The 16,697-nt window shown below is 34.2% G+C and overlaps 1 protein-coding gene across 6 annotated transcripts in view; it reads right to left on the reverse strand.

Annotated features, from left to right (window-relative positions):
• The window catches only part of Trps1 (transcriptional repressor GATA binding 1), a 246,450-nt gene that overhangs the window by 100,959 nt on the left and 128,794 nt on the right, over window positions 1–16,697 (reverse strand). For 3 of the 6 annotated variants that reach the window (XM_036207976.1, XM_036207974.1, XM_036207977.1), the window contains one exon: window positions 12,048–12,080. The exons of the other annotated variants lie outside the window; for them this stretch is intronic. In XM_036207976.1, coding sequence (XP_036063869.1) covers window positions 12,048–12,080 — 33 coding nt within the window. The remainder of the gene's footprint in view (window positions 1–12,047; window positions 12,081–16,697) is intronic. 6 annotated transcript variants of the gene reach the window in all.

Below are 16,697 nucleotides of genomic sequence, written 5' to 3' on the forward strand. Positions count from 1 at the left end.
AATGTGCTTTCCTTTCTTTACAAAGATGGGCTTTTTGCCTTAGATACTTTGTGATCTGAGTTTGGAATCATAAACCATTAAACCATGCTGCCCATTTTTCCATATCTGTATTTTCAAATGAGCATTCTGATTGTTTGTGGGTTGTTGTTGTTTAATGAATCAAGCACACACCACTGTAATGTCTCAAATCTGTGCTCACACTCAGTGCCAGGGTAGGCTTATCTTCTGCCACCTGCTAACCTGGATGGCTAAGTCTTGCTATAGTTATTCAAGGCTAAGAGTATCACCAAACCACACAAGCAAATCCTTAGTGATTTCATGTTAGAGTTGAAATCTTAATTAGCTGTCAACTGCCACTCATCTCTTACTCATCCTGGAAACTGGCAGGAATGAAGTGCTCTGAAGAATTAAACTGGGTAGTCAAATCTGCCTAAAGAAGTTAAAAAGAAAGATAAGGTGGCCTGGGAGGTGGCTCAATTAGTAATATGTTTGCTGCACAAACACAAACCTTTGTTTTTCTCCCATCAACCACATAAGGACAGCAAGGATCCATCAGTCATCTCAGCACTAGGGAGGTGGAAACAAGGATGTCTGGGATTTCCGGTCAGCCAGTAGGACAGAATCAGAGAGATTCAGGACCAGCGAGAGACCATTTCTTAAATAATGAGGATAGGGATAGAAGACATTTACACATGTGTATACATATACCCACATGCATGCCACACACAAACACATAGACCAAAACAAAAAATAGCTGAATGATATCAAAGTAAATCAAGAGCAAAATATTGTGGGGTGGGGGTGAGATGTGACTCAGTGGTTGAGAGAGCTTGAGTGTCTGCCAGAGGACATGAGTTTGGTTCCCAGAACTTACATGGAGTGTCTCCTACTTACTTGCCTGTACCTTGTAACTCCAGTTCCAGGAAATATGACACCCACTGGCCATAGCTAGTATGTGAACTCATGACACATTTGCATACTCTTGCACACATACACACATAAGACACAAAAATAAATTTCAAAAATATTATTTGGGTTTGAATATCAACCATTAAAACAGAGTAGGAGCCTGGCCCTATTGCTTTGATAATCTTCATTAAAATTTCTTAAAAACAGAAATTAGAATAATGAGATTATTAAAAAATTATAATACCTTAAATTTCCTTTTATTAAATAATATTTATGTTGCAATTCCTCTAATTCTCTAATTCTACAAGTTTTCCTCTTATAAATTTTTTCTAATTCTCTTAAATTATTAATGGCAGCTAATTCTTCCACACAAATTTTCTCTGAAATCATTCATGTTTACCACACATATGCCATTTCTTATTGACAGAAGCTAATTTAATTTTCCAGTAAACTGCTCTATGACAAAATTCCAAACTGTACCTTCCAAATAAATGGAAACAAAAACAAAAACAACCACAAAATAGTTCAATGACTACAAACACTTCCTAGGATGAACTAGAAAGAACTGAGGTTCTAAGCTATCATTAGTATTAGCATGTTCAAGGCCTCTACTGTCACAGGATCTCTATAGCACCACCTGTCAATTCCAATGTACAAGAAATAGAATATGTATGATGGTTGTTTTTCTGTGTTCTTCCTGTATGACAAAAGCGATTACAACCTAAGACTGGAGGGGTGCCTCTAGAGATGATCATGTTCAAACTTGGGAAAACTAAGGGAGTCCACATGGAAGACTTGCCATAAACTCCAGGGAATACCTCAAGATTTCCAGGGCTGGCCAGGCAGTAGTGGTGCATGCCTTTAATCCCAGCACTTGGGAGGCAGAACCAGGCAGATCTCTGTGAGTTCAAGGCCAGACTGCTCTACAAAGCGAGTTCCAGGAAAGCCGCAAAGCTACACAGAGAAACCCTGTCGCGAAAAGCCAAAAAAAAAAAGATTTCCAGGGGAAGCTGGAGAAAATCAAAGTTGCAAGACAAAGACAAAGATACATACTCACTTTCCTAAGTTACTCCACTAAATGTTACCAGGGCCACATGGAGGCAAAGGAGATCTGATTATTCTCCAGAAGTAAATTCCTCTTTGGGAGCCATTAACCAAATATATTCAGAAATTTAATATAAATACATTAACAAGCACAGTCAAAAGAGTTAAAAGTTCCCCTGCCATTTAATGTGGGGACATTGTAAGAATGTGTGGTTACCCAAGCTTACATACTTTTGCCATGAAATATAGTAAACGTTATGCCATATATCCCCTTTTCTGGGAAATTAAATGTAATTAATGAGATACATATTTACAAAAAATACATCAACATATTTTAAGGTAACTGTCCTAAACTAGGCTAAAGTCACTGGTTAGATTACATTTCTTAAGTAGATCATTATTTTATACTAATAACACATCTTTTTTTAATGTTGTAAGTGTAAGAAATCATAAGCTGAATGCTCCAATATTTTCTTCCATAGTTTTGGTGAGCAAAAAACTCTCAAGGCTCTGTGTGGTGAGAAAGAATTGTTCATTCAACTGAACATATAAGAGCATTTCTGTTCTGCAAATGCTAAATTCAGAGTAACTGCCTCATTGGGGATTGTGACTGACACATAATGACTTAATAAAATACTAAAAGGAAATGCACAGGCTAGTACCCACACTGCCTTGATTTATAGCAAACACTGAATGCTAGTTTCAGCTGGATGGATGTTAACGTTTTGCTCTAGGTTTCCATTTATGATTTGTGAATGAAATCCATGCCAAAGCAAAACTCAATTTAGGTGGAGATCATTGGGCTCACTCCGGCTTCTCTGATTTTCTAACAGGTTTTCATTCCACCCTATGATATTCTGCAGGAAAAAATAAACTTGGCAATCATCCTTCAAACCTATGAATCAAAATAGACAGGAGTACACCATTAAGTTGCTGCATATGCTACTGTTCTTTAAGTGCATAGAGACATTTCACAGAGTATTAACAAGACCACACATGGAATAGGGGGAAAGGAAAAAGAAGATTATCTTTTCATTAACAGTGGAGTACTAAGGGGTGGAAAGATGTATTTTGATGAAAATTATCATGGAAGGAATTTTAACATATCTTATTAATCCAGCCAGAAGAAGGTACACATATATAATCTCAGTACTTTGAAAGTAGAGACAAGAGGATAAGTTCAAAGCCTGTCTCAGCCACATAGGGACTATGAGGGAAGCCAGAACCACATGATAGTCTTCTATAAATAAATAAATAAATAAATAAATAAATAAATAAATAAATAATAAAGGTTATAAAATTAATACAATTTTACAGAAGTATTAAAACTACTTGAATTTCCTTTGATCAGATGAGTAAATAAATCTAAAATATTCTTTGTTGATTAACATATATTTTTGTATTTTTTCATTTAATATACTATTCTACTTGTTTTTTTTTTCTGGGAAAGTTAATTCACTAAATTTGGACACTAATGTTCCATAAGGCAAGTGGAGAAAAAGAGGTTTTAATGAAAAACCAAGTTGAAACCTTTGAAAATACTTAAAATAGACTAGTTGCCACAGAATTAATATTGGTTTTGAAATAGATGATGTGAACAAAAATTGGGAAATGTTATAAAATAGAATTTGTGAGGATTGTGAGATAACTTCATAACCATCACTTTGGTTTCACTGAACATAATTAAAATGTGAAATATGAACCCAGAAAAAAAAAAAAAAAACATATTACTGAAAAAAAAAATCAACACTAACAAAAAAAACCGTAAAATTCTGATTAGGAATCTTGCCTCAACAGCAAGGTTCTCACTTCTGAGGAGGAGGAGTATTCATAAAAATCTGCATCCTTCCCTTGCAAAAGAACAAATTCCCCACATGTTCATTTTCTAACTTCTGCGAACTTTTAATAACCACCTGATTAATGTCTTCAACTGTATCTATCTATCTACCTATCTATCTATCTATCTATCTATCATGTATTTATTTATTTATTTTTGGAGACAGGTTTCATTGTGTAGCCCTGGCTTTTTTGCAACTAGGTCTGTTGACCAGGGTGGTCTCAAGTTCACAGAAATTTGCCTGCCTCTTCTTCCAGAGTGCTGAGATCTTTATTAATAGCGGGTTATTTTGCTTCACAAAAGACATTTGGCAATGCCTGGAAACATTCTTTTATCTTAACAAAAGCATGGAATGCTATTGTCCTCCAGTGGGAAGAGGACAGGAGTATTGCTAAGCATCCTACAGAACACAGGCAGCAGCACCACAAGGAAGGGTTAATCTGGACCAAACTGGCAGTGATTCTGCCCCTCAGTGCTTGCAATAATCTACAACTCTCATCTTTACAAAACAGGTAAAACAGGACACGGACATTCACCCACTTACTGCTGAACGTCTAACAAAAAATACTAACTGTGGAGATGGTAACATTGCTAATAAATATACTATGATCCCTTTTATTATTTGATTCCATAAACAGAAGAGGGTAATGTATGCAAAATTAGTCCCATTTTATTTCATTTGTGTGTTTGGTGAATATGCATTTATGTGCATTTGTGTACATTTGAGACAGGGACTTTGCATCCTGGGGCATTCTGTAAGGCTAGCTAGCCTCACAAACCCCCTGTGATACTCCCATTTCAGCAGCATGTCTTGCAATAGAACAATGAACAAGGCTCCCACTAGTGCGCCTATTTACCTATGTTTTGATCATTTTAAATCATGTACTAACATTTAATATGTAAGTACTTTACCAACTACCCTCCTTACCTCTGTGCTATTTTAGAGCACATGGTACAGAGGTTCTAAAGATTAAAACATATGAGCAAGGTTATTTGATACTAAGATGGAAACACAGTCCTAATCACTACCCAGCATCCTTTTTACCCAGGATAAAGGGTTCAGTCCTTTATCACTAAACTGAAAGTATCATACAAAATGTCTGAAAATTAACAGAATTCAATATAAACAGAATGAAAGGTAGAAAAAAAAATCACAATTTACTTTCTTTTTTCAGGAAACAGGAAGGTCTAAACAAATTCTTGATAAACTTTTCTAATGAAGGAATCTGAAATTAAAATGTGCTTTAAAAAATATGATTTTATCCACATTCGGAACAATTGCCTTAAACTTTCATTGCTATAGTAATTTTCTGCTTTGATACTCCCAACAAATTATTTTAAAACAGTCTTTATCTTCCTATGAACTGAAGTGGAACAAGCAGTTTCTGCTCCTTTTTAAAAGCTTTATTTATTGATTGGTATGGTGATTTTGTCTTACAGTTTATGTGTCCAGCATATGCATGCTTGTTGCCCAAGGATCAGGAAAGGGAGTTGGATAGCCAGGAGCTGGCATTTGCACACTGTTGTGAGCTGCCATGTGAGAGCTGGGAATCCTACAAGGGTTCTCTGGAAGAACAGCCAGTGTTTGTAATGATTAAGCCATCTCTCCAACATTCCAGTCTGTACTCTTTGAAGCATCTCCATTTAGATAGATAATACTTACTCTTCACTTATTCAAGTCATGCAAAAGCATTACTTTTATACACTCTGCAATGGTTTTGCATACATACACACCTTCCTGGAAGGCTTTAACAAGGCCCTCCTTTTATGCCACTTTGTCGAAAACAACTCAAGACAACCAGTCAGGAGAATTCTATCTCGTGCAATTCTTACAAAGCTTTATTAAAAAAGAGCAAGAGACCGTGAAGAAGCTAAGGGATGTCATCAGGGTTCTGAAGAGCTAATTAGTGAGACAGTGTTAAAACAATACAAATAGGTGTGAAAAGATGTTTCTGGCTTCAATGTGCAGAGGAAAAAAAGGCCAGACAGATGACATAAAGGAATGTGATAATACTCTAAAGATTATATCTTTCTGTAAGAAAGAAAACAATGTTAAAACCCAGTAGTTTCCTGAGTCAATTAAGGTTTATAGCACATAATTCTGACATTCAGACTAGTTACGACAAAACAAAAATTCAAAAAAGTGGTGATTTATTATTAGTTTCAAACATTTGTCAGGCTGTTTGGCCTCTTGATTGAAGATCCTGACACTTCCATTCCTCTCTGATGAGATTAGTTCCATAACTCTACTTATAGCAACTTTGGTAACTACCTGTTTATTAAAATGAATTATATTTGCTTAGTAAGTATAAATTATAATAAAACAAGATCCAGAAGAATTGTTTAGTGAGACACCCTGGTGCAGAAAAAGCTCTCAAGGGCTCCTATAGACCCTGCATGACATAGGACATCATGCCTAAAAACAGGACCAGGAAAGAAGAGACTAAATCCTATCCTAATAAGGAACATGCTGGTGGATTTCAATAGTTCCCCCTTATAGAAATCTCTCGGGAGCAGAAAAAATAGAAAATTTGGAATGTGCAGATGCAACAGTAAGCCTGTGGAAACCACATACAGATCTGGCAGGTCATGTATGATAGATAATTAATAGTAAAGTTACCAAAGACAATGACAATCTTAAAGATTTATTATATTGTCACAGGACAAGAGTCATCCTGAAGCCAAAGGAAGTCAGCCCATACCATAGATGATATGTAATACATAGAAAAGAGTATAAATGTGCTGTCCTTTGATGAGATGAACAAAGAGAATAAAGAGAGCAAAATGAGAGAAAAGGCTTGTAAAGGTGGTTCATAAAAAACTTAAGCAGTGAGTTATTTTATTTTTGCAATAACAGTTGTGTTGGTCCAGTTGTGTAATTTGTATTGATTTTCTTTCTTATTATTTAAAAAACTAATTTGTAGCCAAGTGATATGTGAACAATTATGACTTATTTTTCTCAAAAGTAGGCTCCCAAAATTTTAAACTAATGGGCTCACAAAACCTTAATCCAACTCTGTATATGTGAATTTAAAGGGACAAATATATTGGGGGCAATGGGTATATTTATTATGAGTCTAAAAATACAATAAGGCATACCAGTGATCATCTGAAAAGTAAATAGAGTTAAGAAATTAGAAAAGCAATGGCAATGTTGTCTTTGACATATTTGCAAGCTACAAGTTAAACAGATACTTAATTCACATAGCTTTAACAGACACGTTCTTAAAACTCCTTATGCATGAATAGAACATGTAAAGAGCTACTGATCATGGTATCACTGGCCTTCTATAAACCACTAAGGGGACCTATCTTACATATTTTCATGCATCATGTACCTATATATTTTCCTAAATATTAACAAACAGTTCAACACATGCATTGAGCACATACTGAAAAAAATCCTATGATCAAAAGATGATTAAAATTCCTTTGATGTATTACTTTATGGTAATATTTTAGATTTCTCCTTTCCTTGCTACTTTGTGGTTGTTCATTTTTCATGTTCTTGTTTTTAACTACAATAGATTTTTCAGAGGCAGTGAACTTGACAGTAGAAATACCAATAAAACCAAATGTGTCACAAAAATAAATGAAGTTTCAGTCATAAGGACACATATTGTGTAAAACCAAGTGAAAACACATCCTTCAGATGAATATAACTTTTTAACAATGTTATAGGGAGGACTCACTCTCATAAGTTCTCATTACAGTAATCCTTTGTACTTAAATTTTTAATTAACTTTGAAATCCACAATGTAAATTTGAAATATGTTGCTTTTAGAAATCATAGTCTAGTTAAGGGGACTGAAATAACCCAAAATCTAATAAAAAAGAATCTCTTTCAAGATAATTTCTTTAGTGGCTTGACGTCCATTTCAATAGATGATCATTAGTTAAGAAAAATAAATATGTAAAGAAAGAAAGAGAGGAAGAAAGAGATTGAATCACAATTTAAAATGTGGGTATTTTGTTTATCCCAAGGCATTTTAATACACAATAAATGTTAGGCCAACAAAAATACCTAATTATTTGATCATAAAATTTAGCAAGCATGTTTTCTTATAACTTTAAATCTAAAATGTTTGTCCAGTGCTGTGTAGACATTTATAATAGCATTTTAAATATAATTAAAACCTGAATGAAATGAATGGGTTATCTTTCAAATTCTGTATGCATTAAAATCACTGATAACTAATGCTTCAGTTTTCATTGGTACAGTAAATGAGACTGTTTTTCTCAAATCTCAATGCCTTAGGAAAATGTGTTCTGGTCAATTCCCTTTCAAATGGCTAGCTTCCTTACTCCTTATTAATAACGTAAGTAACTAATGAATATTCCATAAATGTACAGCTCAAGGTGAATCAATTATTATTGATATCATGATTTTCCAAAAACTTAAACATCTATAATGAACAAAATAATGAAGATTATAGCTTTCAGAATATCTCTGTTGTAAAATTAATAACTATATTTTGACAATAATCCATAGGATTTCAAGTTCCTTTTTGATTTTGTCTAAAACATTAAATTCAGCAAAGGAAGAAACATACATGCAGATTCTAGACATTGATTTATATACATACCTCCATACTGTCAATGTAATCATGATTGTTTTGTTGAATCATCAGTAGAAATGGGGGAAATGCTTTAAAAGAGCTGCATTAATACATGTCCTGATTGTGACTGGCAGTGTTAATTATAGGGGGGATTTATCATCCTGTCAGCACTTTCCAGACAATTATCCTTAGGTCTAAATTCCAGGAATGCCATAATGCCATATAAATACACACATACACAAACAACACACACACACACACACACACACACACACACACACACACACACACAACACACACACCTGTGTTCTAGAAAACTCAAAGAAACAAGAGGGAAAACAACAACATCATCAGAAATACTAGTGGAGAGCACAGAAGCCTGGATGTTATCCCACTTCATCCATCTTTCAGCCCTTCTTCCTGAACTAACCTTAGATTCTTGGTGAGGAAAATTAACATGCTCAAGAATGAGCAAAGTGATGGCATGTTGACATCAAGTGTATTCTTATTCATTGCTGTGGTCATAGAAAAGGAATTTTACCTCCTTACATATTTCTGGCACATGATTGGACACATGTTCTTTGGATTTATAGTAGGATCTCTGAAACTACAAAACAAAATGAGTAATTCCAAAATCTAAAATTCATACTTGGACAAATATGGAATAAACATTAAAATTCATTGCAACATTAAAAATATAAGAATAAAACATAAAAGTGTATTGTACAATTAACTGCAATTCAAACAACTTTAAGCTAATGATGGACTTTCATTAACACTGTCATGACAAATTCTCAAACTTGGTCATGATACAAAATGAAAGGGGGTTTGCTTGTTCTGTTGTACATAGAGTGGGGCTTATTTAACTGTGTCACAGGACTATTTAATGATCGCAGGAGTGTGCCTGTGCATGCTTTAAAAATAAAGTCCCTGATTTTGTGAGGTTATGAATTCTTTTTTTTTTTTTTTTTTTTTCCAATGAAATGAAAACCCAGTGTGTAGAGAGATAAATTGGAAATTAGCAACACCTCCTGACATCCTAGAGGGCTAGTGTTTGTTTCAGGGCACCCATAAAAGGATAGCCACAATTGCCTCTCATTCCAGCTCTGGGGACTCCAACACTATCTTTGGGCATATGCATATACATGACACATATTCAAACAGACACTCATGTACAAAGAGATAAATAAAAATATTTATTATAAGAACTTGATCATTCAAAGCTTAAATCTCCAATTGCTAGTAAACAGGACTTTTTTTTTTTTTTTTAAATCTGAAGGCTGTAAGAAACCATGTTCCTGTCATCTTTAAAATACCTCTGCTCTCTTCCTGATCCCTTCCTTATTGATGAGCTAAATAATTTTAATGTAAGTATTCCAGATTTGTCCAAACATGAAATTTAACTTTAGATTTTTTTTTTTGTAGTTTTGGAGATTCCACTATAAATCACAAGAACATGTGTCCCATCACCTGCCAAAAATATATAAGGAGGTGAAGTCACTTTTCTTTGGCCACAGGGATGAATCCTAAACAAGAGGACCTGAGCAAACACATTTACCTTCCGTGTTTCTGTGTCTCTCTTCATATCTGCCTCTGTGAGGTTCCCAGTGGTGACCTACTTGCTGGGTTCTGTTCTGGTATATACTGAGCAAATAAAGCCATTTTCCACGGGCAACAGTAAAGGTGAAAAGTGCGATTACCTTTGATGATCTCTCTTATTTCTCTATTGTTTCTTGGGCAAGAGACAACAGAAACTGAATTCTGCTGACCCCTAGTATTGATTGCCTTGTGCAAGGACAATTTCAACATGCATGAAAAAAAACAGAACAGAATTTTCATCTGAACCTGGTGGTGTCTGTGTTTGCTCTTGAACCACAATTAAGTGTGAAGAAGAGAACAGAATTCTCAGAAATCTCTTTTCATCAAATTTACAAATGACTTCATCTCTTACTATAAGTCCATAATGATTTTGTGTGTTATTTATAAATTAATAAATTGTATAACATCTTAAATTCACTTTGATATGATTTGTAATAAAGATAATTATACTAATTCTAATAATCCCAGATTTGCTAGAAAGTAGACTGACTTCACAAATTTAAATGTAATATATAACAATGCTTTTAGAATTAAAATATAGAATTATTTAGCTAAGACTATAAGTTTAGACTTATGTAAGTAAGGTAAATCTTTGTATTATTACAGCTGCCTTGATAATATTGGTTTGAAAACACTACAAATCTATACCTAAATTTATTAATGTGAAGTATAATCCTAGGTAGTATTTTATGTTTTACAAAGTTTTATTTGTCACCTCATAAAGTAATAGATATGACCTTATAAGCATACATTGCAAATATTCTTTTTAGTATCTAGGATTATAAAAATTGAAAAAATTATGTGTGTATCCAAATGTTCCTATATCAATTTTTTTTTATATTTTGTCAGGTTACACACACTTATATAGTCAATGGACTGTCCTTAGGTAGCTGACGAATTTCTAAATAAAATAAGGCATTGAGAAGAGGACTTTCAATCAATCAGAACTATGATATGGCTGTATTTTGAAGTCACCATGATGTAAGTGTTGTATTAAGTATTTCACATATTAGAAAAACCCATAAGTGGTTATTGTATACTGAGTGATGGCATTTATGAGCTTTGCATATATTATAAAGAAAATACAAATCACATAGTTTAAATACTTGGATTTCAGCTTTCTCTAATGTGATGAAAACTTTTTATATGCAAAAGTTCTGACTGTTTAAATATATTATAGAAGGTGTGCTGTTTTCTGAACACAGGGAATTTTTAGAAAGGAAGTATTTTTCAAAGCAGGTGTTCAGTTGATTCATAACACAAAAGTAAAGGGAAGAAGGATAAAAACTGAAGTGTGTATGAGCTATATGAAGATTGAGGAAAGAATGCATTATTTTACTTGTTTTTAAAAACAGCAAACATTGAGCCTAAAAATAGAATGGGAGAAAGTGGGGCCAGTGGCCAACCTTAGTTACAGAAGTCTTCCTTAGAATGCACAAGGCCCAGGCTTTGATCCCCAATATTGAAGAGGGCAAGGGAGGAGAGAGAGAGAGAAGTAGGAAGAGGAAATGAGAGGGAGGAAAAGAAGTAAGTGGGAATGAGAGAGGGAGGAAGGGAGGAAAGGAGATAAATCCGTTTACTTTGTAATTCATTAAAACAAAATTATATATACTTTTTAAAAGTCATTGCAGATATGAAAAAGTCAGTAAATGGCTATTTTTTATTTTTGAGTAATAAATCAGATAAAAAGGAGTTTGATTTATTAGAACAAGTGCCCATGTTTTGAATTTCTTTCTCAATGCCTTCCATTCTGGATGATCTCAAGGTCCTTACAATTATGTGTTGATTTAAAATTGTTCTTTTGATTATAAAGTAGCCAAGTTAGCTGTTGTTCAGCCATGTGGATTCCATTGCAATCAGTCAAATCTCTTATGATAACCTTATAGATTTTACTGTTCCAAGACTTAGTTTAAGGGCAAAGCAAAAACTGTATTCAAAGCATCTGACCAGAGCACCAACCACACTGCTAACCAGAAGCTTCCCTTCTAACAGAAACAGATGAGAAGCACAGGGGACAGTGAAAGGCAGTAAGTGTAAAGGGGTTAAGGTGCTTTGACAAAGTCACGAAGGAGGCATCAAAGATGCCAATGTTGACTTACCCTCCTGTTTGGTGTTCCGGAGATTGCCACAGCCTAGAAAGATGCACCATGGTAAGATTTGGGACATGTGACAGCTCTGCTTTTCTTCTCTAATGTGGTTATTATGAAAGCACACAAGTGAACTCTTATTTTCCGTTAATCTATTCTCTTAACACTGCTCATGCAAACTCCTTGGCGAGTTGTCCCTAACACTATGCAAATGGATTAGGAAAACAAACCTACTAAAGGAACTCTTAAGATGTATTCTGGGCATTTAAAAAATTCTCTGAAGTCCACAACTTGGATATGTGGTAAACCAACCTAAATGTACATAGTCATATTACTATCTGCTAATACAGATACGTCTCCAGTTAAGTTTTGGTGATACACAAGCTAATTTCATTTCTGGTCCAAGAATTAACTATCAAGATAATTTTTCAATTAAGATTGCAATGAATGTTGGCCAACTGGAAGGCATAGGCTATTGCCAAATCTCATATATATATAATCATCCATTCTCTTTCTGAAATAATTTTAAAATGGAATTGTCATCACAAATTTAAAAATGGCAATGCATCTATAAGGATAGTTGGAATCACATTTTAAGAAACAAAACCAGCAGCAACCAGAAAGCCCCTTTTTATTTAATGTTCTCAAAAAGCTCTCTATCTTGGATTTTCATAATTTCTTAACTATTTCTAGGATTCATTTGTTAAAATTACACAAAAAATAGATGAGAATATAACCTTCCCACCCACATATTTGTTAAGTATGTATATTAAGAAAGCAGACTTGACTTTCAATGGGTCGTCATATTATCTATTCCTCAGAAATGTTTATACCATATCAAATATGTATTGCACCTTTCTCATAAATCAAATATTTGCCTTGGTTGCATTTTCTTCACAATTCCAACACTAAGTGTTTAAAATGTGATGCCAATTTGGGTTACTGTGAAGATATTCACTCAAAATTATGTGATATAAAAAAAGAAATACAAAATGCTGTATGTTACATAAAATAATAGTATACAAATGCAATGAATTTTTACCCAGAAGATATCTTAACACAGGTCTACAGAATGTTGCATGACTAAGATCAGTGATCAAAGATGTTCATTAGGTGTAAGTTAACACTATGAGTGGTTCTACATTCATTTCAGAATTTAGGTTTTTTTCTCTCTCTTTTCAGGAAGATTACTCTAGTTACTTAAGTCAGGGGTCATGAGTTTAATCAGTTCTACTGTTTATAGAGTATTATTGTCAGGGTATAAAGATTAAAAGGATGAAAATTTCTTTTACAAGCATCTGACACACTTTTATCTAAGCAACACATCAGTTAGAAATACCAAGAATTGTCTATTGTGAGCAATCATCTGCTTGGTGTTTTAGCATACTCTGGATTTCGTCAAACTAGATAAAGTTTTCTCACTATATATATGGGGACTGTGCTGTGAACTTGATCATAAGGAAACCCTATGAGAAGAGGTATTATTAACTCAACGCCCCACAATTTTAATTTGAAAAGAATCTTAAGGGATTCCTCAACAGATACACAGAAAGGAACTGTGCACATTGCTGTAAAGCCAGGAAAACAGAATGCATATTCTACCCCACAGTTACATTCACAAGCACTGACTGTTTTCAGCCACTGTTAAAGATAACCCATCCTAAAGAGCAGTGACAGTGGAGGGACACAGAAAAGCAATTTGAAAATCTATTATGCGTTAATAGTTACAATGGCGCCCACAACTTTAATTCATTATAAAGTAGTACTTTAAGAAAACTACTGTTTTTCAATTTTTTTATGAAAGTTATTTTATTTATATGTATGTGTGTGTATGAGCATGTGCACATGCACATATATATGTTGGGAAGGGGTGCCTTTGGGAGCCTGGAGAAGTTATTGTATCACCTGGAATTGGACTTAAGTGTAGTTGTGAGTTACCCTGTATGGATGTTTGGGACCAAACTAGGGTCCTCTGCAAAAGGGTCAAGGGCTGTTAACCATGAGCCAATCCCCAGCCCCTAATATTGCTTTTACTTTTCACACCTTAGTAATACAAGAGAGAGTTTGAATGAAAATTTTATTTAATGATTAATATAACATTTTTACTGGCGTAGGAGAGTACATGTGTCATAGTGTACCTGTGGGGGTCAGAGGCTAACACTGGGTACTTGGTGGGCACTCTCCTTTAACCATGTGGCTCTTGGAAACCAAACTCAAGTGAGCTAGCTACCTTGGCAGCAAGCACCCTTGCCTACACAGACATCTCCTAAGCCCAGAAACAAAATTTCTACACACAAATACATGATGCAAGAGCAACAATTGCTCCTTTTATACAGTGTTCATGGTTAGTTCCAACAGAGGGATGTAAAACACTCACTTTAAAGATTTTAACTATAGATGATTGATAGATAGATAGATAGATAGATAGATAGATAGATAGATAGATAGATGATAGATAGATATAGACATACAAATTTTGTGTTGGCCCTGATTAAAATCTTTTTTTATCTAAAAATTATCATGATTTCAAAAAATTCTATGGCTGTTAAATCCTAAAAATATATAAACCAGAGATTATAGGGCTTGACCAACATAGTCATTTACTGCATTTGAGTTTTATAAATAATTAGTAACACCTGTGAACATCATGCACTAATCAAGCATGGTAAAAATCACTATTTGCCCTGTGTTCTACAAATTATTCTTTAGTCTACTAATGTTTATTATTGGGCGATTTTATTGAGTTTATATGCTATCTTAGTTCAACTTTGTGACTAGATATAATTTTTCCACTTTTAAGGAACAAAATTTAGAAAAAAATAATGCTTTTACTGCACTATGAGTGACATATAAAATGATAACAAGTTGTTTTGTTGTTGTTATTCTTCATAAAATGAATTTATGTCTTCAGTGATCCAGGTAACAGGTTAACACCTTCATCTGGAATACACCTGCAGAGTCACTGCCTTCATGAAACTTAAAGTCACCTTTGAACAATTGCTCTGTCGCGGTATCTCTAAAAAAGAAGCTGTATGACAATGATGGAGAGATTCCAGAAAAAAAAAGAGAAAAGGAAGGAGGTCCTTGCCAAAACAGTAACTCTGAGGATGAAGGGAAAAAGAGAAACACAAAATTGAAAGAATTTTAATGTTCAGGTCCACAGCCTGAGACAGCTACCAGGCAAGAAACACAGATCAATAGGTAACATGAGTGATTAACTTCTTAAAGTCAACTGAAGAACTCACATATGCATTTGTGTGACACTAATAAACCCAACCACATTGACCTAATAGATGAAGAGTGTGCTTAACCCAGTAATGTTGACACAACATAAATATGGCTACATAGACAATTTTCTAGAGCTTCTTCCACAGCATAGTAGTTATTAACCATGACTATTAAGGTTATACCCATGAGAATTAATTATAATTTTAAAATCAGTTTCACCACATTTTGTGTCTCAATGGCAAATGTAACCCAAAACTTATAATGTTTGGGTAACAGAATTCCCCATAGCACAGACATTTCTAGCACAGAATAAAATAGATGTTCCCTAAAAGTTAGAGGGAGTTAAAGCAGCAGACAGCTAAGTAAGCTTTAATTTCTTTGTCTAACAGATACTCCTTATAGAAAAAGTCACTTTCTGCTCAGCACATCTTTTGCCTACAATGGTAAAGAGAGCATTAGCATATTATGGGCAGGGAGATAAAGTTGGGCAGGGAACGTTTACACTGTGCACTCAGGGAAGAACATGGTATCTGGGTAAATCAGGTTGAAATGGAAACATGCAAATAAAGTGCATTCTGGGTCATTTTGTTTATAGAGGTAATGTTATAATGGACTGAGTTTCATTTTCTGTAGTTGAAGATCTTTGAAATACCTGGCAACTCACACACACCCCAACACACACATCATTGGTATTGTGAACCTATGTATGCTTTTCCAAAATTTTCTTACATTTCAACCTTTATAATTAGATAAGACAAAAAAAATCTTAGAAAGGAAGTTACTGTAGATCGACTGGGAGAAAAAGGAATGGGAGAAGAAAGAAGAGGAAAGAAGTGAAGGAGGAGGGACAAGAAGGACGAAGGAGGAGGATAACATTAATGACAGAATAATGACTCATCTCCATTATGAAAACCATATAAAACACCAAAACTAAAAGTCATAGCTCCATCCTTTATCTAGAAGAAAACAACAGTTTACTAAAGATAAAACGCTAGTTCTAGTACACTAACAAAAGAAACCCCCAAACTGTCCAGTATTAAATTATGTGGCAAAGAACCAAACTATTTGTTTGCACTAGTAATAAATTAGATAGTCACATAAGGATTAACTGCCATCTGACACTTGAAACACTGCCCAGTAGCTCAGTTTTGAACACTAACTCAGATTTGGTTTCCTCCCAATACATTTTAGTAAAGAGATTTCAAATAGTATAATTCATAAGAGAGGTACACAGTGTGAGTCTGACTTCCATATTTTTTTCTATCTGCCTTCCTACCTCTAAAATGTGTCTATCATGTAATATTTTTCAAGGTTTCAGATTCCCTTGGGACACATAAAGATTGTGCAAACCACATATATATTTTGAAGGTATGTCAGGTTTAATAATAAATTCAATTTTCACTCTTAATTGGTTCAAGAATTTGAAAAAGGAAA

The sequence above is a fragment of the Onychomys torridus genome, chromosome 16 (assembly GCF_903995425.1).
Source record: "Onychomys torridus chromosome 16, mOncTor1.1, whole genome shotgun sequence".
In the NCBI taxonomy this organism is placed as follows: domain Eukaryota; kingdom Metazoa; phylum Chordata; class Mammalia; order Rodentia; family Cricetidae; genus Onychomys; species Onychomys torridus.